Consider the following 26,717-nt stretch of genomic DNA (forward strand, 5'->3'; position numbering starts at 1 on the left):
CTCTGTCAGTCATTTTGTTCTTTTTCATCCTCTGCTGTTGGATAATAAAATAAAAAAGCACATGATTAATAGTTGGAGTCTGTAAGATGTGGATTTGCATCTTTTAAAGCATTTCCAGCCTCCATAATCATTTTGATGCAGGCTCTTCTTTACCTTTTCTGGGCATGAGAAAGCCTGCAAAACACTGGCTGCTCCTAAATGCATGCAGCCCATGTCTCCAGCCAGCCTCGGCCCCACTTCCACCTGCACTGCTCCTATGGCCCCCCTCCCATCAGTATGGGACAGTTATCTCCCAGTATCAGCAGGAAACGTGATGGATGACAGCTGGCAGCAGAGAGAGCGGGGCTTCTCAGAGCACGTCAGGCCTGCTCCCACCACTCATTAGTCTTCCATTTAGCCCTGCACCAGACCGGCTACCCTCATCACACACACGCTTGAATGTTCTGGTCAATGATGAATCCCCAAACCTTTTGCTGTATGATGGGCCTGCAAGCCCCACTTGCAGGAGCAGGAAAGGCCACAATGGTTCTGCTCTTGGTCTTGAGCCACATGGACCAACTGCTTCGCTCTGCTTCTCCTGCTGTCAGATGGCATCTAAAGCTACAGGAGAAGCTGTCAGATGTCTGATGTCTTTCTATGCTCGATACATTTACTGCAGAGGACAGGCCCGCTCTCCAGGATGGTTTGCTATAGAACACCATGTACGAGTTAAACCATTGTGCAACAAAAAGAAAAACTTTTTTTTTTGTTTTGGCGCCAGGGGGCAAGTCAGAGAATCCTTGCTGTGCAGCAGAACATCCCTCGAATCTGCTGGAATTGTGTGCCTGTTGGGGAAACTGTAAGTGCATTGATTAGACCTGGGAGTGACAGGCAGGAAAGATCACCGAGGACCTGCAGAAAATTGATCTGCAGTGCCGATCAGCCCCTTCTGCAGCCCTAACAAGGCCCATACCTCTGACATCTGCCTGGAAAAAACTCATGTTGAACACACAAACACTGACATCGAAAGCACCCATTGAAAAAGTAAAGGTCATGACCTTTGGAAATGCCAGATGGTTAAATAACATCCAAATTTGGATGCACATATAAAAGGCCATGCGACGTTCAGTGGTCAAATCCCAAGGTGTTGGGTTGTGGAGATATAAAGCAGAGTACCTCCAACAGACTAAGGCACCTTTGATTTGTCATCTGTGCATGTTAACACTATCAAGATTTGATTCAATCATTATGAGCTACAACATCTTCCTCAAATCGCTCATTGAAACAAGAAGCACCACACAGTAAGTGCAAGCCAAATATTACATTATTCCACTGCAACTTCCTGGCATAAAATCTAATCTTAGAGTAGTTTCACGTTCTATCTCCCTGTTCCTTCTACAAGAATGGGGTCGCCTCAGGTTAATAACAGTTTCTTCCAAAGATTATTACAGGAAGGAAAGAATGAAATATAACGAAGGTAGCTGCAATTTGATAATGTGGAGCTCTGCTCTGAGTCAAAATGCAAATGGTTTATCAATATACATATACTGTATATACTTGATGAAATGAAACAGCTTAGATGTCTCACCATCTGGTAAGGAAAATGTACAGTTTTCACATTGAAAATGTTCGAGTGATCTCCCATATAAATCCCAAAAGGACGCAGTGTGTTGCAACAGGAGCGGTCCTAAGCCCAGCGCGGGTGCTATCTATACTGTAGCTGCGTTCAGACAGCCAATCCAATCCATAAATGTGCTTGATCAAGGAAGAGAAAAAAACTGTCCCAACAGAGAGAGGGGATTATGGGTGAAATGAATCAATACAGGAGTGAATGGGAGGATGGAGTGTATTGGTTTGGTGTGTAATGTGTAAAGTTAATCTATACTGTGTTTGCTTTCAAAACACTGTACAAAAGCCTGGAAATACCATGCAATCTGCAGGTGGTCTGACGGGTTTATCTTCCTATGTACCTGACTTACAGGTGTGTATTGAATTACAGTGCAGTGGCTGTTAAATAAATCGTGTGTGTTCAGAACAGGTTGATTGCTGCCTTCAGCTGATTCTGAGCCAGCCATCGCTAAACAATTGACCGTAAAGTCATAAAAGTTTTACTAGTTGCTAATTTAACATAATCACTGCAGCAGTGGAGCGGTGTTGCAGTTGTGGGTGCACATCCAGCACTACCCTATTAACCCCAATACACACTCTATATGCATTTACACACATAAGATGTAGCTCCAGAAGATGAAACCAAAGTCCTTAAAGGAATAACTTCACATTAGGAGATGCTAAATGATGGCTACTATGTTGTAGGCTGCTTTTTCCACTACACCTGGAGTACTGCAACTCTTCAGTACAACCTGTGATGTGATAAAAGATTTCAATTGCAGTTGAGATTTGAAGAGGCTGTGTTTAACCATCTTGGCAGCTACGGTTCAAAGTAGGAGCCGGATTAAAAAGAAGTCAACACTGTCATATTTGTGGATATTTCCTCTGCTAATTACTGACATAACAACAACTGATCATTAGCAAAGACATCATCCAAATGTGGGAATAATGCACATAGATACCAGCTGATTGATACTAAAACTGTTGAGAATATCAGGCAGTCAGTCTAGCCATTGTTTGTTGCACTTATCTTCTCTCATCTCCACAGCTGCAGTCAAAACATCTGCCCAAGACATTATGAGTGCACCCATATTCTGACCTTTATGGTAAAACGGCCCAGAGAGCTGACAGGGACGGCGAGTGACTGGAAAGCTAAACAGAATAAACTTTTAGTTCAAGGGAAACAACTTCAACTTCTACAGCACATTTTCTTTAGATCCCCAGCAATTCACCATCCAAAGTAGATGGGAGGAGCATGCGCGTGCGCGCGCACACACACAAACACACACACACACACACACACACACACTCAGACACACACACACACACACACACACACACACACAATTCAACTAGCACACTAATAAGACTTACAATGATTCAAGAGGATCTGATTAAACCGGCAACAATTGATTTATTAGGCCACAAAACACAAAATTTAATCATTTGCATTAAATGAGATTGCTGTTTCTGGCCAAAGAATATGTTTATGTCAAAAATTCCCCCTTCTTTTAACTCCTGTATTTCCTAAATCCCTTAACTAGATTTTCTCATATGATGCCAGAATTAAACTTGGTGAGCTTCCCTCGTTGTTTCTGTTGTGCTTGCTTGAATACTCCCTCACCTACAAGCTGTGGGTATCGCTGGAACATCACAAAACAGCGGTTAAAAACACAGGGCCTGATTGATGCTCCATCACCGGGGAAAGATGCGCTCTGAGAACAAAGACCTGCTCCACCTGTGGCTGAGAGATGAGTCGGTAGCTATGGAAACGAACAAATATATCACGTTTGCATTTAAACATATTTGGAATTAGTTTTTCATCTAAAGGTTTGAATGTCATCTTCAAACTAATTATTTCCTGCACTCCAAAGGGATGTTATCATTCCAGAGTCAACGTTGAATGGAACAGTTCAGCGCTCCTATAGAAACTGATGACGTTAACTATCATGTATTCACTATGCGCTTGATACCGCCAGTGAGAGCAGAACTCAGCTGGTATGAGGTATAATGGCACTCTGCCTGAAACCACTGATTTGATGCAGGTCTGAGCGGGCTGGCTTGACAGGGGGACTGTAATGGCAGGGGGCTGTATAACCTCCCTGCAGAGAGCAGCACTGTTGCCAGGTATACATTTTACTGTCTTGTTCCCTGAATGCATCCAGGCAGAGATCCACCAGCTGACACACACAAGGTGGGGATACACACAGTAAACCCCACATCTGAAGTGGTTTCCTGCAGATTTCACACAAAGGTCATCAGAACCGGGAGATTATTCATTGTAAGTGTTTGATTGGCAAGGCAACCAGCAGGACCGGAGGATTAGGAGAAGGTAAAAGAGACACATCAACTCTTGATACTTGGTAAGAAAAAAACCTGGAGCTGTGATTCAAGCTCAGATGTCAAAAACAGGAACTCTGAAATATGCTTTAGTCGCTAAATATCATTATCAACACAGTGGGTTTAAGCAGGCAAATTGAACATGATATTTCCCTCACTGCCTTATGACGTGACTTTGACCAGACTTTGAGAATTTAAAACCAAAAGAGAAACGCTGATTACGTTGGTCCCAGTACTACTCACGTCCTTGGGCTCTCCGCACATTTTGTGTTCTTGTGCCAAATCACTAATTTTAATTTTGAACAACAGGACAGCTGTAGCAATGAAAGTGAAACTTACACCTGGAGGCTTTTGCCTTTTTTAACAGGCTAGTGGTGATAGTATATTCCTATTATTTTGGTCTTAGTGGGAGGAGAACTTTTAAAATCTGATCCGCCTGGTAGAACTCATCACTGTCAGCTGACCGGGGACTCACTTTACAGAAAAGTGAGTAATTAGGAGTGAACCACTGTGGGAAATAGGACAAAAATAAATAAGCAGCCTATATGTTCATGAACACCTGCAAACCTGGTGTCCCTCCATCAGCTGCACTTCAGTGCTAATTAGCAACTGCAACCATGCCAAACTAAGTCTCAGCCTGCTGAACCTCCACGTCTCCGTATCAGGATCTCCGATGTCTGAGGTCTGCATTTCTACACAGCAGCGTGGCAAGGTGCTGAATATTGGTCTGGGCAGAAAACAATATCTTGAAGAAAAGTGTTCAACAGAATATTTTTAGAGTTTTTTTACTGTGTATCCTGTCAAGGGTCGTGGGGCTGGAGCCTATCCCAGCTGACATGGGGTGAGAGGCGAGGTTCACCCTGGACGGGTCGCCAGTCCATCGCAGGGTAAAAGCAATTATAAATGTTCAAAATTTAGTGCTCTGCAAGACCAGAAGAAACACCTGATCATATTTGAGCTTTGTTGTTTGGTTGTAGGCCCTGTGATGGACTGGCGACCCGTCCAGGGTGAACCCCGCCTCATGCCTGAAAGCTGCTGGGATAGGCTCCAGCCCCCCCCGCCCCCCCCCCCCCCCCCCCGGGGGGGATGGATTTTTGATTGTACCTTCTTCCTTGTCATCTTTATAGAAAGAGGTTATCAACAATTATCAATAATTATCAGTATTGACTGAAATGACATTTTATTTAACTTTTGGAATGTTTGTCTGATCCCTCAAAACTTGAATAAAATGCTATTTAACTTCACTTTTTATAGACCAATCACAGTGTGGGACAGGCGGGACAAATAACACAACAACTGACCGTCACATCCCACATGTATGAGTGCAGAACAACAAAAGGAAAGAGGATGGAGCTCTGATTCTGATGGCTGATCTCAACAAGACGTTATTTCGCCCCACAAATTCCACTTGATTTGTACGGATTGGCAGGTCTGTCTGCTTTCCTCTACATGTGAGAGCGAAGACCAGAGGAAGTGCTGTCATTTCTACTTCCTGAAATATTACTGTATGTGTCATAGCAACAAAGCAGCTCGGCACTAAAAGAAAAAAAAAAATCTGCACTTCACTCTTCAATGTTCCTGCCGAGTTACTTTGAGGAGAGCGCCGGGAGTTCCCAGCAGCTCAGGTGGATACAGGCCCCAAGTCTTTGTTTGTAGCTGCTTTTGGAGCCATGCGTAAAACTAAAGTTTCCAAGTAAATTGATCATCCCCTCTCAGATTTCACTCTCACATTTTTAAAGAGGAGAGGTTGAACAAGAAGCTACGTGCACAATTGTTCCCTTGACGACAACTCTATGTAGAATGTGGTCCATTCTGATGAACAGATGGGTCATAAACCGGGGTGCAAATATTTGTCTAGATACAAGAAATGGCGCCATTTACGAGCGGCTGTTCCTCAACAATTAAGTTCTTTGTCTCGTTTGCTTAGTTGTCCAAAAAGCCCTAAATTACATGGAGGAATCCCATCAGAGATAAGCAGCAGTCAAAAATAATTTACATCTGCTCATCAAATAAATGATTATGCCTCATCTGCCCTGGAATCTCCATGTTTGCTGACTACTTTTTTATGTACTTACCACGACAGCAAGAATGCATCGAGATAATTACACAGCATCAGTGAACGAGTGTCAGGGAAAATATAATACAACTATAGAGGCAATTACAGAGTTTTCAGGTCACATTAAAGCCCATGAAAATATGCAAGGCAAGCACTCAAGTTCGTCTTATTGTGTTCCCTCCAAGAAAGAGCACTAAATCAAATCACTGTACCACCCGAGCCGACTGCTAATGAGCTGAGCATCATTCAAGGTCTAATGGAAGATACATTTCAACCAGGCCAAAGAGTGTAAGCGTCATCTGCGCGACAAGCCGGACTTCAACAATGAGATGGATGTTTTCCTTTAGTGTATTAAAAAGCTCTCCTCCGCTTATAGTAAAAACATGGTTACGGAATTCTTATGAGGCCATTAATATGAAACATATCTATCCAACGCATACCAAACTTTAAGTCAAGAAATGGACAATTAGTATGATTAGCTGGGAAGAAAATTAAAGATGAAACAGAAGGATATACGGCCTGTAATTATTAGAAAAAGACTTTGATTGCAGCGCTTCTTGCAAGGGAATAAAAGTGTAAGTTGAAAAATGTAGTCTAAGTAAAAAAACTGCACAGAGACTGAATAAGATGACCCATTAATTAGCGCCGAATTACAGATGAATTATTGTAATTTAATTCAGCCATTCTACAAAGAAATAATTACAGTCTCCTGTAGAGAAAGAGATGTATTGTGATCTCTGACGCACTGCTGCTGTCAATATATTCATCAGTCGCGTGGGCTTGGCCTCCATTAGCCTTACAGTGGGCTGTTTGATTGTGAGGTTCAGTGTTGTGAATATTCATTAACATTCAATTAGCCCGCTTATCTCAATCAGCAGCTCAAATGTAAAGTTAAATCTTAAATCATAAGTAAGGTCTAGATCAGCAGTGTTTAAAAAGTCTGAAAATGACTGAGATGGATTTAAACAGCAATCATTTGTCTTCGTGACAGCCACAGATGTGTGTCATTATGTGTGTGTATAAATATACAGTAAATACTGTATGCACCTACAGTAAATGTGTTGTGGTTTGAATCAAATTCTGCTATGTGATTAAGTTAGAGGCAGAAATACAATTTACTGCATCAGTGGTACACAATTACATCAAAAAACAGGAAAAAACACATCTTAACTCTGCAGCATCCCTTCAGCCATCTTGTAATTTTGTCATTGTCATCAAGTTGAAACTGAAGCGTGTTTTAACGAGCTCTCCCACAGTTAGCCTAAAAAAAAAAAAACACACACACACACACACACACAACAGCAGTTTTTCTTTTTACAAACAAGTTTCTTCAAAATTGCTTTTTGCCACAATTGAGACGCAAACATAATTCCGAATGAAAGTAATATTCCAAAAGCTGCTACGTCTGAAATGCCTCACCCAGCATGAATTAACAGTACAGTCACTATACTCACAGGAGTCAGAGACTGTGAAACACAAAACTGGGGGGGGGGCGCTGGATCTCAGGCTGACAGGAGTCCAAGAGCATATCTGAAAGGAGCTGAAGTGGATGCTAAGACCCCGCATGAGGTAATGATGGGGGCTCCAGTGGATGTGGGAACCGTGTCCTTCTTCACTTCCACGCTGCTGCCTCTCTGTTAACTCAGTCTGCCCCTGGCTAGGCCACACTTCTGCTAGCTCATAAATAGGTAACAAACACAATAAGACCAATTTAAATGGGCAAGCTCAGCACAAGAGACGTGGAGGTTCGAGACCTCGCAGCCTCTCTCCTACCCGAAAATATGAGACTTCTTACTGCAGAAGCAAGATAAGTCTGCATCATCCACAAGTGCTGCGTGCTGTTTTGTTTTTGGCAGGAATGTGTCTCATTGCATCCACACGAGCTGCACAAAGTCTCTGCTGTTGACACAGTTAGCCACTTCAGCGGGAGAGAAGTTTGTTTTGGAAATGCACAAGCAGTTTGCTGCAGGTTTGGCGAATCACACTGAAAACCTCTCCATCTAAAAATAAACAAACTACAAAGAAGAAATTATTCATCATGACTAAGAGACATCTGATTTGCTGCATACGTGACTGAAGCTGCTCTCACAGAGACGTTTAGTCTTCATCATCTATATCTGGTCCCTGGAGCCCTTCTATTACCCACTTTCAAATGGAGATGCTGTTTCACCAAAATTGATTATGACTTCAATGCCTGTCAATAAATGACAAGGCATTTTCTTAGTCTTTCATCACATATTCTCCCCTGCAGGAGCACCCCGGAGCCTGCTGACTGTAATGAATCGGATATGAGTGTGACCGCAGAGATGAGCAGTGTGTTGTGGTCTCGTGTGAAGAGATCTATCATTTCTGTCGAGACAGCCACTTTTATTCATATCCACTTCTCAAACTTTTTTTTTTTTTTCTGTGGAAATATTATCTTTATTTATTAGCTTTAGCAGCAGCTAAAAGCTTGTGGGCGCGCTTCGCTGGTCTCACAGGCCAACAAGCTGGTTCCTCAGAGGTTCTTGCTTGCTGAGAGGCTGCAAGTAAAACACAAGATTCTAAATCTTAAGAGCCTTCATGATTATAAAATAATTTTATAATTTACAGGTTATCCAGTAGTAATAACTAGCTGCATACTGTGCTGCCTTTTTTGGATGTAATTCTCTGTCACACCCACAAACAGACAGATATATGGTTACAATTTATACAAATGTATTCAATAAAGTAGGAATGGATGATCGTATTGGCAGATCATTGATATTGGGAGTTATTTGTCCTATTTTTGTATACAACTGGACTTGTTTTGTGTATCTCTTCTTCGCTCATCATCATTGACGTGGACACCATCATAAATATGATTAATGGGTTTTTTGAAAAGTGCTTCTTCCAATACAACATATAACATCAACTTGTTTTATACTGATAATATCCACATCAGTAAATATTGGCTATTGACCAAAATCAGGTATAAGAGATCAGCTGATCAGATATCAATGAAGAATCTGACGTCATGCATCCCAAGAAAAAAAAGAGGGTCAGCCAGTGTGTCAGTGATACACTCAGTGTGTGTAGGTGCTGTGGCATTCTCGGTCAACAGGAAAAAAGCTGCAAAAAAGACTGAGAGAGAATAAAGTGCTGACTCATTCTGTTATCGAGGCAGAAATCAAGAGGGAATCTGAAAAAAAAAGTTAGTTGTTTAATTAAAAAAGAAAATTCTAATGAAGCCAAATTCTCCCGCGTGGGCTACAGGAGTTACTGTAATACATCAGAAGTAAAAATGTTCTCTGGAACTCTTTCCAAACTATGAGCAGCTTAGAGTGAAGATCAATATCTCTGGCTTCATCTGGAAATAAAAGGGGGGGAGGGGGTGGTTGAGAAAATGACATTCACTTCCATTAATTAACGACAGAAAGAATAAGGCAGCTCATCCACCTTTGTTGGAAAGCCAAAGTTTTTCCTCCACTCGAAATATTCCTCAGCACTATCAGGTTATCAGCATTTTATGTATATTTACATAGTTTGTATTAGATATTCCTTTAATGGGAATATCTAATCTTGCTATTTTTACAGTGATAACAGCTGGACGAGCTTCCGGCGAAGGTCCAGTTGAGGCAGTGTCCCCAAAACTGTGCAGTCACATGGAGCAGTACCCTGGCTGCTGCCCCGCCCCTCAGGGGACTGTCCTTATTCTGTGGGAAGCTAATGTTTGCGGGTGAGCCCGAAGACTTGTTGAGGAAAAAGGTTATAACTCCTGACTTTAACAAAGTCGGCGTAGAGCTTGAAACGCTTCAACAGAAAAAAAAAAAAAAAAACCTTTCACAGTTTATCTCGTCATTTATTGACACATTTACTTAAATTTAAATGAGCATTTTAAATGTTATCACAGTCAAAACTCCTATCGCAAACTTTTAGATGAATCACTTAACACATAATGGAACTGTGTAAATTGAAAAAAAAGGGTGAAAACTTTTCATTTCATTTAATATTCTCATCTATTTTCACCTGTTGCCTCCTGTATTAGCATCCAGTGAGCACACAAAATGAAGCGTGGTGGAGGATAGCGCCGCTTTTTAAAGACGAGGCAAACTGATTTCAACACAGTTACTCATTGAGTGCCTGTTGTATTCACAGTGAGAACACGACACTCAGATGTGTCAGAATACATGCAAACACACATCTGCGTGTGCCCAAACAAGCCTGTGCACACACAAGCAGACAAACACGTTGTGACTGCAACAGCCTGACAGTTTATTGAAATCTGTTTGCAAGCAAATGTTTGGTAGGATGTTCTCAACAGGAGGCGAAGAATTAAATAAACATGCAGAGGACCTCAGCCAGCAGTGTTGATCTGGAACAAACTCACAGTCATGTACACACAACACACACCTGCATCGCACGCGGGGACACACAATCATCCACGCCCCCTCTATTACGCACACAAACACACACAACCACCGCAGTAACATTTATTATCTCTTTACTAGGAACACGGAATGATGTGTTTTTTTGCAGCTGATTTCTTTCACCGTGTCTTTCAAAGACAACGAAAAAAATATATGATCACCGAAAATTGTTAATTTCAGGGATAAAAAAAAATGAAAATGAAACCTGCATCAATTTGAACTTGGGCAGTATATTTCCCTTTTTAAAGTTATCACCATGTGTGTTTTTTCCTCAACCGCCAAACTACCAGCTGCAATTTCCCTCTGTGCTGTTTTTTCCCTCTCTTTACACCACTACGGCCTGCGAGAGGAAAATGACTTTAATGCAACATCTTTTATCACGTATGATTTGCATACGAACCACCCAGAGATAAGGATGAATAATCAATGACATATAACAATGTGAACTGCTCACACGGCGATACCAGAAAACACATTATGATAATGAGCCCCGCGTATACATTAGCTGCATATTAAATTTAATGACCAAGTTCTTAAGTGCCTTTTCAATGTCTTTTCCGTCATTTGACTCCTGCAACTGTGCAGGTGTGAAGCAATGTCTTCATGCTTTGACGGCGTTAGAAGAAGTAGCTCCCGCCCGTGATAAAGCAGCTCGTCTGTGTTGCTCAGCATCGCGACTCTGCGTTTCATCCAGCACAACAAAGCAGGGACATATCAAAGTACGAGCAGAATCACACCATTAGAACTGCACCAAAGAAAGCCCCCTCGATCAAAGAGTTCATGACTCCGACTCCACTTCTGTTCACAGGAATGACATCTTTTGACACTGTCAGTCCACTTAAATCAAAACAATATCAATCTATTTTCTCCACATAATGTATTTATTCCCTTCAGTGAAATGGCTGCTGCAGGAACATGAAACTTTTATAAGTAAAAAAATAAATAAATAAAAATACTGCTTGATAATGTGATGCTACAATCTTTAGATTAAACCCTTTAAAAAAAAAAAAAGAGCGTGTCGGGGAACCGAGCGAGTCTTCACATTCAACCATCAGAATCACAAGAATCACAGACTCGCATGGCCGCTTCCAACCTCGGCAGAGGGAGAGACAGACAGCACTCCTACTGGGTTTGCTCACCACTAAGTTCATGTGTTATCTTGGTGATGACAGGATGAGATGTTTATAGTGTATATCTGTCACATACAAGTTTTAGAATAGAAGTTGACAGAAGTATTAGGCCTACAGTGGGGGTTTCCAAACATAGTTGCATTCAAGTAGACTGGGGCCTTTAGGGTGGCTCAGGATTGAGGGTCAGCGAGATTTTTCGAACGAGAGACTTCAGGTTCAACTCGGGATTCTCTTTAGTGCTGTGGTAACAAATGCTACAGACCCGACCTGCTCCGCAGCAGGCTGGTCTCTCAGGAGTTAAACCAGAAAAAAGGTCTGCGGTGGTACTTAATGAGGAGCATGTCTGTGAGCATTACCGATTTCTCTCTGCGGAGGGAAGTGTTTGAATATTTGCCAGTCGAACGTTCCGTACACAGCAAGTGTGGTGGTTCACAGTCTGACTCTAACAGACTGTGAAAGAGTGACACCAACATTCATAATGCCAATGTGAAATATGCTATCAGCTACAGCAGCCATTCATTTAATGTCAATCAAAAGTGATATTCGTCAGATCTACTCGGGCTGATAAATGTGCTCATTTACATATTCCCACACACGGCTATGTTTTTCAGCACCTCCTTCCTGCTTTGGCTGCAGCAAGCATGTATTATGGATTTATATTCCTCATATTTGTGAAGGATTATATTTGTTCCTCTTGAGTGACATTCCAGGTCTCCATGTAGGTGATTGGTCATTGGCTCCGCCCCTTATTATGTGACTACACACACACACACAAGCAGGTAGGAACATGCTGCCGTGTTATCGTGAGTTTATAACCCCCTGTTGTGGTGCCGCTGATCCCTGACTGCAGTTGTTTGACTGCAAAACGACAGAAATTGATTTGTTTCACTCCAGCTTAGCTGTCGGTACTAACAAAATGTATCTCTGCAAAACGTTTATCGTAGATTTGGAGAAATGAGCAGAGAGATATTTTGACATGGTCTAAATGATGTAATTTTTCTTTAAGACAAGTAGGGGATACACTAAACAGCCTATCAATCTGTAGTGTTTTCTGGTGCTCATTGTAAAATACCACAAGCAGAATGATTCTTAGTTTCAGGTTATTATACACCCGTGAAACAATGAATCCTACATTCCTCCTTAAATTCTACGCGCTCATCCTTTATTAAGGTGCATTTAAGCTAGCCATAATGAATGGAGCAATAATTAGAGATTTAACTCATTTAAAGGTGCATTTAGTTTTATTTCCAAACATTTGTTGGACACGCACACTGCAGGAGTATGATATCTGGACCTTGTCGACGTGCTGTGTCGGGTGAAAACAAAAGCGTATTCTCTCAATGCTCTCACTGCAGGGAGCTTTAGAAAACAAGAAAACAACCCTCAGTAGAACGAGGAGGCTTGAAATATGTTATTACCGTGCACGTTATTCTGAGATTGCTCCCGTCTGTCTTGCTGAATGTCTCCCTTAATCAGGAACACGAGGCAAGTGAGAATCAACAAGAGTGAAAGCACAGATTGTGGTTGAGAGCTCAGAGGGATGCTCATGACGGTGTTGACACTCAAAGATTGGACACGTGACGTCCTACGGAGGTCTGTCGCTCAGTGGCCAAGCTCAAGACACTTTTTTAAGACACAGCTCCTATTTAAATAGGAGATTAGTTTGCAGCATCAAATGCAGGGAGCGACATATCTTGTGTTTTTAGCAACAAACACAGTAATCGGCTCTATATAATACTTTAGATTAGATTAGATTGATGTCCAGTGGGCTGCATGGTGGTGCAGTGGTCAGCACTGTGGCCTCACAGCAAGAAGGTTCCGGGTTCGAGTCCCAGCTTGGCCGGGGGATCTTTCTGTGTGGAGTCTTCATGTTCTCCCCGTGCCATCGTGGGTTCTCTCTGGTACTCCGGCTTCCTCCCACCATCCAAAGACATGCAATTTGGGGACGAGGCTGATTGGATTCTCTAAATTGACCGTAGGTATGAATGTGAGTGTGAATGGTTGTTCGTCTCTGTATGTTGGCACTGCGAAGGACTGGCGACCTGTCCAGGGTGAACCCCGCCTCAGCCCCCCCACGACCCTTACTAGTAAGGAATAACCGGAAGACGATGAATGAATGAATAAATGAATGATCTTCAGGTAAAGGCAGCACCAGACAGAAAATGGAAATATCTTCATGTCACGACGACTCTGGCAAACGTACACAAGCAGCGACTAGTAAGTGTTCTAACAACGTAAAACTTTTACTTAGCAGAACTTCCTGTTTCTGAGTGACACAGTCAATTAACAGAGAGGAGGTCAAATCAAATCATAACCCATCAAATTGAAAGTAGCTTGTCAAGGCAGAAATGCCCCAGCGAAGCATGCCATGCTGGGCATTCACGAAGTAACAAATTGGCCAGATGATTGGCTATTAAAACTATGTGGAATGAACTTCCATTGCATGGTATCCATCACAGCTTGAGCCTTTCAGCATAATAGATGTGACCAAGGTGAAAACTAGGAGGAAAGAATTACAGAAGGGTTGACTGGCTGTTTTAATTGTGGTTACTGTTCTTCATGCATGAAGAAAGAGAGGCTCTGAATAGAAATGTTGTTTATTCATGCTCACACTGAATCAGGTATTGAGAATATAATAATAAAAACTCATGTGGGATTTGGCTCCAGATTTTGTTATAAAATGTACCAAGCTGAGGATCTAATAAACATTTAGCCGCATTCAGGGCTGCACAGGCAACAATGGCTGCCACAGAAGTGTGTAGTACACAGATGATAATGATGCAGCGAATATAGAGATCAAAGTCTTGCCACTCCAGTGATTAAGTGTCCTAGCAAATGCATATATGAGGACAGCCTTATCACCTTGGACCACACAGCGGCCTTTGCATATCTGTCGCTCTCAGATGGCCAACCTGCGCGCGGCATGTAAGACGCTGCCAAATAAAAACACCACAAGCATTGCCTCTGTGGCCAGCCTGCTCATTTGACTGATGAAAGAAATAATTCTGTTTTCTCCCTTTTGGAAGTTTGAAACGCCTTATCACTTCAGGACAACTAGCACAGGAAGGGCAGAAATCTGGCAAATTTGTTTGGCTTGTTAAACTGCTCAGGTTTACCTTGCCTGCAATTTTGAGCCTTAACAAAACATGCTTGCTTTTTGTGTGTAAGGGGGGCGGGGGGGGGGGGGGTATCCAATTGTAAAGACGAAAAATAAGAATTCAGCAGCTTTATAAAAAACATCACTATGTGTAGCCCACGCTGTTATTTAGCGTGGAGTATTTTTAGACACGGTGACAAATTGGCTTGACCCCTCACCGAAACATTTCCGGAGGTTTATAAATGTACTAAAGCAGTGTGATTAAGATTGGCTTCAGTCGTTACACCATAGGACATGCATTTTAATTAATGATATCCTCATTTGCATTGTATGTTAATTATCCAGATCATTTTGTCTCAGCTGTGCACAGTAATTACGACCTATCAGCAGCTTCACTGAATCAAGCCTTTTCCATGAGATAACTCAGCTCTCCACCTACAGCGTTTCACACACGTGGTTAGTTGCCGCACTGAAGTTTTGTCTCAAGCTGCAACGTTATAATCTATGACATTGGATCCAACTTCTAGAAAGCGCATCACCCGATAAAAGCCTAAAAACTGACCTCTCCTTGAAGATTTTATGTTACAGAGACCTCTAAAAAAAAAAAGCTGATTTTACTGAAGAGTGAAGTGTATGTATGACCAGAACCCAAAGGTAGTCAGTTTAACGTTCATGAACGTCAGCAAACTCAACATCCGCCATCTGGGACAGAAAGAGAAAAACTACAACCTGTAAAATGTAAAGATAATCTGTTAATAGTTGGCTGGGCAAGTATAGAATTTGTTGAATTTACCACATTACAGCTTTGGTTCAAGTGAACGTCTCATAACTGTAGTTTGAATCTGAGCAGATCTTTAGAGGAAACTTATACTTGAGTAACACCCGTTGTGGCTTCATTAATAAAAATTAAATTTTAAAAATTAAAACTAATCAGCTGCGGTGTATCAGGCTTCAGAACCACTCCTGCTTTCTGTTGAATGCAACAAATGAGGGCAAAGTAAGGACGCCAAAAACTAGCTTAACATTAAGCTGATGGAAGGGATAGTTCATCCTAAAATGAACATCATGGCGTTATTACCCTGATGCAGATGGAATGCGAAGATTTTTTTAGCCTACAAAACACTAGCAGAGTCTGAGGGGAAAGAGCATTCTAGTATCTCCCAAACAATTGAAACGTTAATAAAAATAAATAAATAAATAAATTAATTAATTAATGAATAATAAATCTATAACTTACCTGCTCATCCAAAGTGTCGGGAAGCTTTGATGTGCTAAAATGTTGTGACAAATATCCCTGAAGCCATGTTAGCGTCAGTAAAAGCATGTCATCGCGGCTTGCAGTCACAGGCGAGGTGGGGTTACTGAGGATAGTGAGGCTGAAAACATGGTGTCGTTTCGCACTTGGCATGCCGAGGCTTCAGAACAGTTTCTTCACTTCGGAAAAACAGTGTAGTGACGTCTTACAGTATTTTTTTTTTTTTTTGATTGTTGAAAAATTGGTCACGATTCTTTAGTTTGGGAGATTACAGCAATGCCTTTTCATCTGAAACTCCAGCAGCGTGTTGTGGACTGAAAAAACTGCATCCGACCTTCCATCAGCGTAAGGGTGAGGTGATAATGACTGGATTTATAATATTTGGGTGAACTTTCCCTTTAAGACAATGTTCACTGTCATGCAAACAGTATTTTCTAAAAAAAAAACTTAACCTGATTAAGGTCATAGCCTGAGTAAGACATGATCCAATTAAGACTTAGGGAGTATTCAAGTATCAGTCACTTGTATGGTGATTAAAAGTTCTACGGGGAACGTGGGGAACAATCAGCAGATAACACTCCTCAAAATGTGTCACAGGGGGACAGTTGCAGAGTTAAACTGGTGGTTGTGTTGAAGAAGAAGTTATTGTTAATGTAGTTAGTCATCCGCACAAACTAGTCTATATTATGTCACCATAACAAAGCGTGCTGTTTTTCAATTGATGTGTGAAATGCATCAAAGTTTCAATCATGTGGCCTAAACAACACAAATGTGAAAAGTTGCATCATGGAGAGCAAGTCAGGATAGAATGTGGGTTAAACCTGCTGGGACCAGGACACAGAACCCAGTCTGGGTCTGTTGACTGTGATGTACTACTTGTTTGTTTTTGAATTGTTATAAATTAATAATAGGTGTTGATGTAAAACTCTAAGGGCATATAAAAGGACTAAAGAATGCGCAGCAGTCAGACACATGGCTGCTGTAAACACGTCTGTCTCAGACTGACAGATGTAGTGCGCACCATGAAAGAACAAAAGGTAAAGCGATCTTACCTGAGAGTAAACATCTCTACAGGAGAGTAGGCTGACACCGTGATGAAAGCAGAGATGGTTTCTCTCTGTCTCATGGGTGTGGTGGGCACCAGGACCATAAAGTTATTATCCAGCCTGTGTTCAGCAAGCTGCGGAGGAATGGGGTTCTGGTAGAGCCTCACGCCGCCAATCCGTCTCAGAGGCGTAGAGGTGTAGGAGCCAAACAGCCCTTCCTGGCTTGAGCGGATGAAGTTTTCCTTCCTGGCCTCCTCCGAGTGGCATTCCCCAGCTTCTGTGGACTGCAGCATATAGTACAGCTCCACTGGGGTGCCCTCGGACCACTCAAGGTTCCTTTGGCGTCCTGGCACCACGCTGGGTGGGCTGAACCAGCTGGCCAAGGGCTCCAGCTCAGCCACGCACAGCCCCAGCTCCCCCTTCAGCAGGCAAGTGCCACGCACCTCCTGAGTCTCATGAAAAGCAAACATGTGCACGCAGGGCAGCTTGTTGATGGCACTGTAGTCATCCCAGTCCCTGCCTGCGATGTAGAAGAGGACCTGGACTTTGGGCTTGGCCAGGTGAATCTTGGTATTCATGATAAAGGTCTGAACCTTCCAGTTGAAGGTAAAAAGTGAGGAGGCTGGAAAGGTCCCCGGGCTCTGGAGGAGCTCTAAAGGAACCGGCTGCTCCACAGACAGAGGCCCATAGCTGGAGTTAACTGAGGGCAAACTTCTGGCCTGGTAGATGAAGAAGGGCTCAGTCCGTGACATCAGGCTAGAGTTCCTCATGAAATCTTGATTGGTTTCTTTGAGAAAGAAAGCCAAGTCAGCGTTGAGCACCTGATAGTTGACAGGCAGATATGTGGGTATGGAGGGGTATCTCTGCAAACCCTCTAAGACTCGGCACTCTGCAACTGCAAGAGAGGAAAGAAAAGCTGAGTCAGCACACAGAGCAAAAGTAGAAGCAGGTATGAGTGACAGCAATTAAAACTGGTGCAGAGGCACATTCCCTTTTCATTGTGAACCCTGGTGCTGGTGATGAGCGATGACTAACGCCGACTGATCTGGCTAATCCTGGTTAGCACCCTGCTAACAAATGCAGATAAATATATTTTATCGTGTCATCTCAGACTCATTAAATGTTATCAAACCAAATGTATTCTACAATACTACAGTTTCATTTGGCAGACATACAACACAAAAGAATTTAGACTGGAGGGAAAAACCTGAGCAGGTACGACAAAGTGCTTCAAGTTTGATTGGCTGCAGGTGCTGCCATCTAGTGGCAGAAGAAGTGCCAGGTTTGTTTTTTCATTTTCTTAAGATATTTATCAGTTCATCCCACATTTAGGAACAACAAAGGAGAAGAGTCTTGTTAGAGACTTAGAGCCATGCTGGACTGGGAGCACCAGCCGCCTCTCACAGGCACAGTGGAGCGGGCGCGAGGGCGTGTAGACCTGGACGAGGGATTCCAGGTAGGCAGGAGCTGTTCCTGTCACTGTTTTGTAAGCCAGAAGAAGACTGTGAAACGAGTCATTTCACCTGGGTTAGATGATGCTCAAACCATCCATTCATCCATCCATCCATTCATCCATCCATCCATACATTTTCTACAGCGTATCCTGTAAAGGGTGGTGGGGGGTGGAGCCTATCCCAGCAGCTTTCAGGCGAGAGGCGGTGTTCACCCTGGACGGGTCACCAGTCCATGGCAGGGCCAACACATAGAGACAGACAACCATTGGCTCTCCCAGCCACGCCTACGGTCAATTTAGAGTCTGGATTAACCTGGTCCCCTCTTGATGTCTTTGGACTGTGGAGGAAGCTGGAGTACCAGAGAGAACCCAGCAGGAACAGGGAGAACATGGAGACTCACACAGAAAGACCTAGTGCTGGAGCCGGGAATTGAACCCAGAACCTTTTTGCTGTGAGGCGACAGTGCTTAGATGCTCAAACCACTTTTCCACTTTTTTACAGCCACTTATGAGTGTTTTAAATCATTATTTTATGTAGGCATATTCCTTCATTTACTTATTTATTCTTACATACAATTTATTGCCTTGACTTGCAGTATTTTTTGGTCTTTTAAGGGAAATGAAATTTCCTTTTTTGTATGGTGCAAAATGATGGAAAATGACCAGAAAGGAAATCTTGACCTCTCAGATGCAAGTCCACGATAAAAAGTCTTTTGTGACTGCAGTGCATCATGTGACAGATGGGGGAGGGGCATTAAAATAAGAGAAAGCATTTTCATTGGATGCGAATTTAGTAGATGCCCTGAGATCAGGATGAGTCATTTTTTTGTTTTTACAGTAAGACAAAAAAAAGGGGGGGGTTTTGATGAAAAAATACAACTTTTTTTTAGTTTGTTTTCATTTATCAAATAAGATACAAATGAACACTTAACACAGGATTAGAGCATTAATTTTTCATTTCATGCTATCTTTAATTTTGGGAGATTTTGGACTTGTGATCTAATTCTAATAGTCTAATATCATTACCCTCAATTGCTGCTGCTCACCACGGTTGGATTAACCAGATGGGGGGCATCGAGCTAACAATGTGCTTTGACCACCCACCTGCATCCTCTGTACATTACTGCTACTCCGACCAAAACCCCTACACTGGAATAAAAGCTTGCAGGTGCCCATTAGATTTAAAGTAACTTAATCAAGAGAACTTCATCAGCAGGAAGCATCACATGAGCAAAGCATAAACCATCTCAACTACATTACTTTTCAGTGTAATAATACTAGATGGTGATGGACATGTTTTAAAATGACTTTAGCAATAGGTAACTTGTGAATTCCCTTAGAAATATGCTGTTAATGAAACTGTTGGGACCCACAGATGTGCAATGAAAGTGCCTTTTGGGGTCCCTAGGGGTCTGACTGAAGCTTAGAATTTAGTTAATAAGGGCAGTGTGGGCAAATTATGTTTTTTTTTTTTTTTCATTTTTGAAGAAAAAGCACTAAAATCCCACTGCACTTTTGCAGCTCTGCATCAAACAGACACCGTGAGTGACACGCTGGTGAGGGTAAAGACACATTTAGCAGCTCAAGAGTCAGATACTGCCTTCATGAGCTGACAGAAACCAAAATGACAGTTACAGTGGTTTGGGACTCAAATGCACCAGGAGGATAGAGAAATGACTCAGTGAGATCTGTAAATAAGCAGTTTGTTCGGTGTCGGTTATGTCAGTGTCAGTGCTTATAATGTGTTTCTGCAGGTTTAAGGTAATAAAAGCTTCAAACACAAGTTAACAGTCACTTAAAACGGTTCCCTAATAATAGGAGTATGACAATGTCGCAAGGCTAAAACTAAATCTAATTCTTGTATCTGTGGATATTCTCAGTCATCCAGGTCATGGTAAGTCTCAAAAAAGCATAAAAAAAATGGCAACTGGACTAATTCTTCTATGCCGTTTCAATTAATGTGCCGTGTTCCCTCCAATGTCAAAGAGCACCTTCAACATTTTCCTGTGGTAAAATAACTGAATAGACTAATAATTCCTTTATTATCATGTACGGCCCCATTGGTTGAGGAGCTGCACCACACACGTTTAAAAAAAAAAGGTTTTAATCACAATGAGAATCGGCTCTGACCTTCTTCTCAAGTGCAATCTGCCATGTGATTACCCTCCCCCAGCACACCCCCGTCTTCGTGCAGGCTAGCGGATGATTTCTTTCCTCTGATCACCCGGGTAAATCAATGTCCTGACAAATCAGACCGGATTTGTGATTCATGTTGCCCCTCTTGACCTCAGCACCGTCCCCACTGAGAGACGCAGGGGCGCAGGTCTTCCTTGGACCCTCAACCCAGATGTAGCATTAGTCCTACCTAATGCATCAGCCAGCAGCCCCAGAGTAAACACTTTAGATTTAGATCCTGTCTTTACATGACAGCGAAGAGCACCAAAGAGCGCTGTGTGTTTTTCCCGAACAGGCATCAGCTTTGTGTTGTTTGTTGGCAAGAGGCATTGTTGTATACGTGACACTGCTGACAAATGTGCAGCAAGAACAAACCCAGACAGAACAGTCGGGAACAAAGTTCTCTCCGAGTCCCTGGATAATAACACTGGCACTCTCATGTCTTGAGTAAAAGCAGAGGCCTGGGCACCTCACTCCCTGTCTTGTTCCTTATTGTTCTCAAAGCTGACATAAAGGATTAAAAATGTCTGACTATTTTATGCGTCTAACCTACAGTTTTTTTGTGTGTGGCAGAAAGAGACTTCTGCCATATTTTATTTTTAGATCAAAAGGAAATAAAACAACTACATTTTGAGGGGGATGAAAATAATTCTTATGGCGACCAGAATATCCACTTTCCGTGATGTGAAAGATCATTATTACAACAGTAATGAAATTCTCTGAAGGCCAAATCCTTTTTTAAAAACTCTGCAAGGCTGCTCTGATAATGATCATAATGATACCAGCAGAAAGAAAGAAAGAAAAAAAAACACATCCAGACAAAAATGAATGTCTCCAACTGCTTAAAATTATACAAAGAAAGTAGAGGGGCCTTTGAGTAAAAACATGTGAAAAAAGACTTTGTTCCAGAATGAATGACAGGGTGAACCTATCAAGCGAGCTATTTGAATAAAGCAAAGTAAATGAGCAACAAAACAAAATCGAACAGCGCGGTCATAATAATGATGGCAAGCCAACACAAAAGAGGAAATGGGACATGAAAAAGAAAATCTAATACACTGTCAAAAAATGACTAATGGACGTTTGGAGACAATAGTAAACAAGGTTCAAACTGATGTTAATCTACCTAACTTTAAACTGTGTGTGATGCATGCTTTGTTTTAATGAACACCATCAATTCAGGGAGCTTAAATGGAGTCCATGTCCCTGAGCGGTCCAAAGCCACTTCACCTAACAACAGCATATAAGCATGCAAACCTTGTTCAGGGCTGCTGCCTGAAAAATGACACTGAATTTATAAACTAGAAAATAATCCTTTCTCCAGCCAAATGGAGCCTGGAAATCTCCAAACCCCAATCCAACGCAATCATAATCAGCTAGCGTGTGTTATGGATTAGAATGAGTAATGATACAAAGTTATTTCAAGATAGATCACATACTCTTTGGTTCTCGGATAAACTGGAAAACAAACCGAGTGCTCCTAACGCGGCAGACCTTTGTTTTTCAGTGCAGCATGGGGGGCTGATATATCTGGGTCCACCCTGAGAGATTATTGCTATATACCCTCCAGTTCATAAAAATCATTTGGAATATATGCCCCTCAACTGCTGTGACCCCTGTGAAACAGCCCCCTACTACCAATGGAACAGCTTTGCAACAGAGAAACTAGCTGAATTTACCATCAAGCAGCTAGCCTTCGTTCAGAGGTAAAAAAGAGAAACGATATTTGTTCAAATCAACCACAATGCAGAAATTTGTAATTTTTTTTCAGTACAGTTCGTAATTGTAATTAGCAGCAAGAAATATTAGTTCTGATTGGATCAAATAAGATGCCAGGTTTTGAATGAGGCATTTTTAGGCTAAGTTTGCATCAGTGTTGCTTCAACCGGAAGCGTAGGGGATCCTTACACTGGATTGTGAATTATTGCCAAAAATAAGTGCCGGGGCAAACAACAGTTTAAGTAAAAGCTAAGTTTCATTCAGTGAGATAATCGACTCAAATAAACAGTTTTACTTTTATTTTTTGGAACTTAAATGCACTCAGTAGAAGAACAAAGCTTTGCTGTGGGACGCACGACTTTGCCTTCCCCACCTATAAGTTTGTGCTTCTTCTGTGTCCAGGGTGATGATATTCAACACCTGAAGTCTCTTTTAGCCACTTTTAGCTCATTTTTGATACAAATACAAAGCTTTGAGTGTGATATTTACTGATGCATTTTATGCAAAATTCTGAAAATAATTCTATTTAGTTTAGTTTAGTTCTCATTCCTGTGCCACTCTATGGCCTCTTGCTCTCATGTTGGCCTGAGGGCAAACTGGACGCTATTCACTCACTTTCACCTCTTAAGGTACAAATTACTATGGTCTCAAATGTGGTCTCAACCAAAACAGATCATGGTAATGCAGCAACCTGCAGCAAAGTTTACCGTCTCCGTTCAGCTAACAAGCTGTTAATGGTCAGCAATGACCTCCAAAAATAAGCCAGTTGTTTGCTAAATGTAGTTCTCTTACTGTTTCAAAAAGCAGAGTAAGACATGCGGGTGTGGGGGATTTGATGGAGGCGTTCTCACAATTCAAAAATACAAAAATAATGAATGTGGGTGTAATTAGGTTTGCAACTTGAGTGCTTGGTGTGTGCTTTCCAGTTTGTCTTTTAACTCCAATGCTGGGAGTAAGACTTTAGAAATTTTCTCCATTAATAAACAACTCTCATCAATCTTTGCCAATTCTAAAAACTTCCACTGCATTAGCAAAAGAAAAATGTAATTCTGACTGCAGTAACACTGACTACAGTAGTGCAAGATTTGTTTGGAGTGTTGAAAGACACCAAACTTGCTGGTGATATTTCTTCAACAAAGAGGTTAGAGGAAGAGACTCAAACATTACTTTCAAGTAGTACAGAACTGCAGAGACAAAAGAAAAATAACGATAATTCAACTCCGAAAAATGTCTATTTCAGCATACACATTATGATCCACATCATGTATAATTAAATTTCCCTATTGTGTGGAATTTGATTGCAAAAGAATAGCCATCATTATGCTGAGCAGGATAAATTCAAATGTTGGAGTCTCTTCATCTCCCAAGTTTTAATAAAAAGGACTTCTTCGCCCTCTCTATATGGAAATGCTGTGTTGTCTACAGCACATACACTGAGAATGGCTGCCTCATTAAATCTTACCGGGGAGGGGACACAGGGAGAATCTTGCTTCCTGCGCACAAGCAGTTATTTAACTAACAGTGTTGCTCCAGGGATGACAGTGTCAGTTTGGGCAGTCGTATTCTGTTTCCGCCACTGCTGGACAGATCACGTTGGAATTTGTTAAAATAAATATTGATGGCAGGGGGAGAACAATTCTAATGGGACAATAGGAAGAAATGTCAGATGATTAACTGGCTTCATATGGAGCCCCCGCTGAAGTCAGAGACAGTGAGAGAGAGAATATGCGCGCATTGGAAGAGAGGGAAAGACATATTTTGTGGCCATGAGAAGTTGTTCCCTTGATTCAGTGACTTTGAGGCTGTTGATCCTCCAACTGAATGCATAAATTAAACCTGTCACCTCCCCCAAGGGAATCAGATTTGCTCATAGAGCATCAGTGCACAAGTCCTAATTATATGACATCAACATTTAAAACCATCAGTAGGACGCATGAAAAAGAAACCAAATCTTCAGCAAGCGATCATGTAGGGAATTAATGGATACAATCAATCAATTAACAGGTCAAAAATTAAGTCAACTCAGTACAAAAAACACACATCAAATGCAGAACAAGTTGTATTGTGACATTGCAGTCTGAGCTGATTGAGCAGGTGATGCCTGTTTTTGTTTGCATCCTGCATATAAGACTAACATTCATTCGTTAGTAAGTGGCAACAAGCTATGACTAAAATATGAGAAAAAAGAATTGAGAGAAAAATATCTTGCGACTTCAATTGAACAAAATGTTCGGACAACTGCTGTGGACCTAATAACTAAATTTAGGAACCAAGTTGTATCTAATTGCCTCAACAACAACAAAAAAACAACTTTAAATGAGGGAGCAAGTTACATCCTCTGGCCTTGAAGTATTGAAGTTGAGCCAACAAGTTGTCTTGAGGCTTTTTGTTCACTCCATATCGGCAATGCCCATCCAGGACTCTGGAAATACCTGGTATCCAGATTCAAATTTTGGAAATGTGTCTCACAGCATCCCAGCCCTTTCCTGTCCCGATTGGAAAAAGCTGGTCGATGAATATATTTAACTAAAAAGGACAACATCCACTACGGAGCTATGAAACAGGTGGAGTGATTTCAGGAAAGCGTAAGTAGATCTCACTACTTTCCCCCTGTTGGCAGTATTGAATGACTTACAGTTCACTGGTCAGCAGTACAGAAGAATGAACATAAAACTGTCAAACTAGATGTTAAGGTGCGTTCAACAGGATAATAACAATAACCAGGCTTCCCATCTGTTGTGTGTGCAGGCAGCTGAAGATTATATTAAGAGAAGTGACTTTACTATCTACTGCTGATAGGAGTTCACTTTCTTTTCTGGCACAATTTGGGGTGAATTCAGCAGCTATGGCACCGCATTTTGTTTTCCACCGCAACAACAAAGCATTCTGAATTCATTGCGGCTTTGATTCAGTCTGGCTTCTTTTCCACAGTAACATCAGCCAAGGTTCATGAGTATTGTATTATTTTTAGCCGTCCACCATGCCAAGATGATGGACAAAACAGAACATAGAAAGGAGGATGAAGTCATCGAATCTGGAGGCTAGAAGATAGACCTACATCTGACTCGTGGCTGCATCTTTCTTGACACTCCCTTGCTTCTTTATTAAGGACTGTTGAAAATGAAAGCTCGAAATGGGAATGCACAACTCACGATAACCGGATAGCCAGCTCCTAAACATCAGCATGTTCATGCTGTCTCGCTACTGACGAGGCACTTTTCACCACTGGGCCCTGGTGCAGACCCAGCTGCTTCTGCGGCCGTACACCTTCAGTGTGGCAGAAACTGCCTGATGAGACATCTGATTTTTCCTTTACAGCTTCTTTCTTTCAGGGTACTTTGGAGTAGCAATAACCTATAAAGCTAAGATAAGGGGTGTTTGAATGATTTCACACATACTGTACTGTGCATACAGTCACAGTGGGACTTAAGCACAGATTTAAGTATTGGCCATAACACAGCTCTGATAATGCAGTTATGGATTAAGTGCAAAGCTCAAAGGCACACTTGCAGACAGTATTAAATGAGGGAGGGCAGAGTGTTTACTTTACGTTTACTTGCCTTGGTCAGATTTACGTGATTTCTGACAGGCTTAAAGTACTTTAGAGAAAATGTCCAAATCTCTGTCATTTTTCAGTGTAACCTGCAATCTGAGGCAACATGAAAGTGTGCTGCATTAGAGATGTCATATTTAAGGGAATTATTTTAGCCTGAGCAAGCTCCTGCCTGTCTGCCTGGTCTCGTAATACCACTTTGTTCCTCAGGAGGCGACAGTGAGTCAGCGTAGAGGTTCTGACTGATCATGTGACTGACGCAACATTGCTGCTGCCTAGCACCAACATGTAAGGAGTCCCTGCAGCAAACCAGCAGTGTATCAATGTGTGGAAATATTGAATATTAATATTATTTGTTTTCTCTGACTTGGAATACTATCACATGACAGCGGGTAAGCGTTCATCCCACACACATCAAGCATGACTGATGAAAGCAAAAAACTGTGACTGAACGAGTCGATGACAGGCTTATCGGCTGGATCTTGTGGGAAAATTGTTTTCCTCAGTTTTTAAATCCCTATATTCTTTGCACTTGGATGGATGTCAAGCGCTTCATTTATTTATACAGTTTAAAGTTGCAGGGACATTTGACATTCGCAGACATTTATGTAAATGGTCAAATCTAGCCATCCTGGTTAATTTAAAAAGTAGTCCTGCAGGTGTGATGACAAGCAGAAACCTGCCTCTGTAACTGTAGCCATTGGGTAGGTCTGTGCAGTGAGTACACCTGAGTCACCAACACCTCAAGAGACACACTGGGGACTGATGCTAGTGTCTGTGTGTTTTAGCCTCCTTGCATGCACGTTTGCCTCCCACAGTTCCCCGAGTTCGAACCCAGTGGTGGTCAGGGCTCACACAATATGGATTGTTGAGAGTGAGGTTAGGGTGTGTGTGTGGGGGGGGGGGGGGGGGGGTAGT

General features: G+C 41.9%; 1 protein-coding gene across 2 annotated transcripts in view; it reads right to left on the reverse strand.

Annotated features, from left to right (window-relative positions):
- Positions 1-26,717, reverse strand: part of LOC147260632 (transmembrane protein 132C) — a 153,902-nt gene that overhangs the window by 94,645 nt on the left and 32,540 nt on the right. For both annotated transcript variants that reach the window (XM_086207316.1, XM_086207317.1), the window contains one exon: positions 16,906-17,794. In XM_086207316.1, coding sequence (XP_086063442.1) covers positions 16,906-17,794 — 889 coding nt within the window. The remainder of the gene's footprint in view (positions 1-16,905; positions 17,795-26,717) is intronic.

Source organism: Aulostomus chinensis, chromosome 6, assembly GCF_037954235.1.
Source record: "Aulostomus chinensis isolate RoL2024-O1b breed Wild chromosome 6, RoL_Achi_v1.0, whole genome shotgun sequence".
Classification (NCBI taxonomy): domain Eukaryota; kingdom Metazoa; phylum Chordata; class Actinopteri; order Syngnathiformes; family Aulostomidae; genus Aulostomus; species Aulostomus chinensis.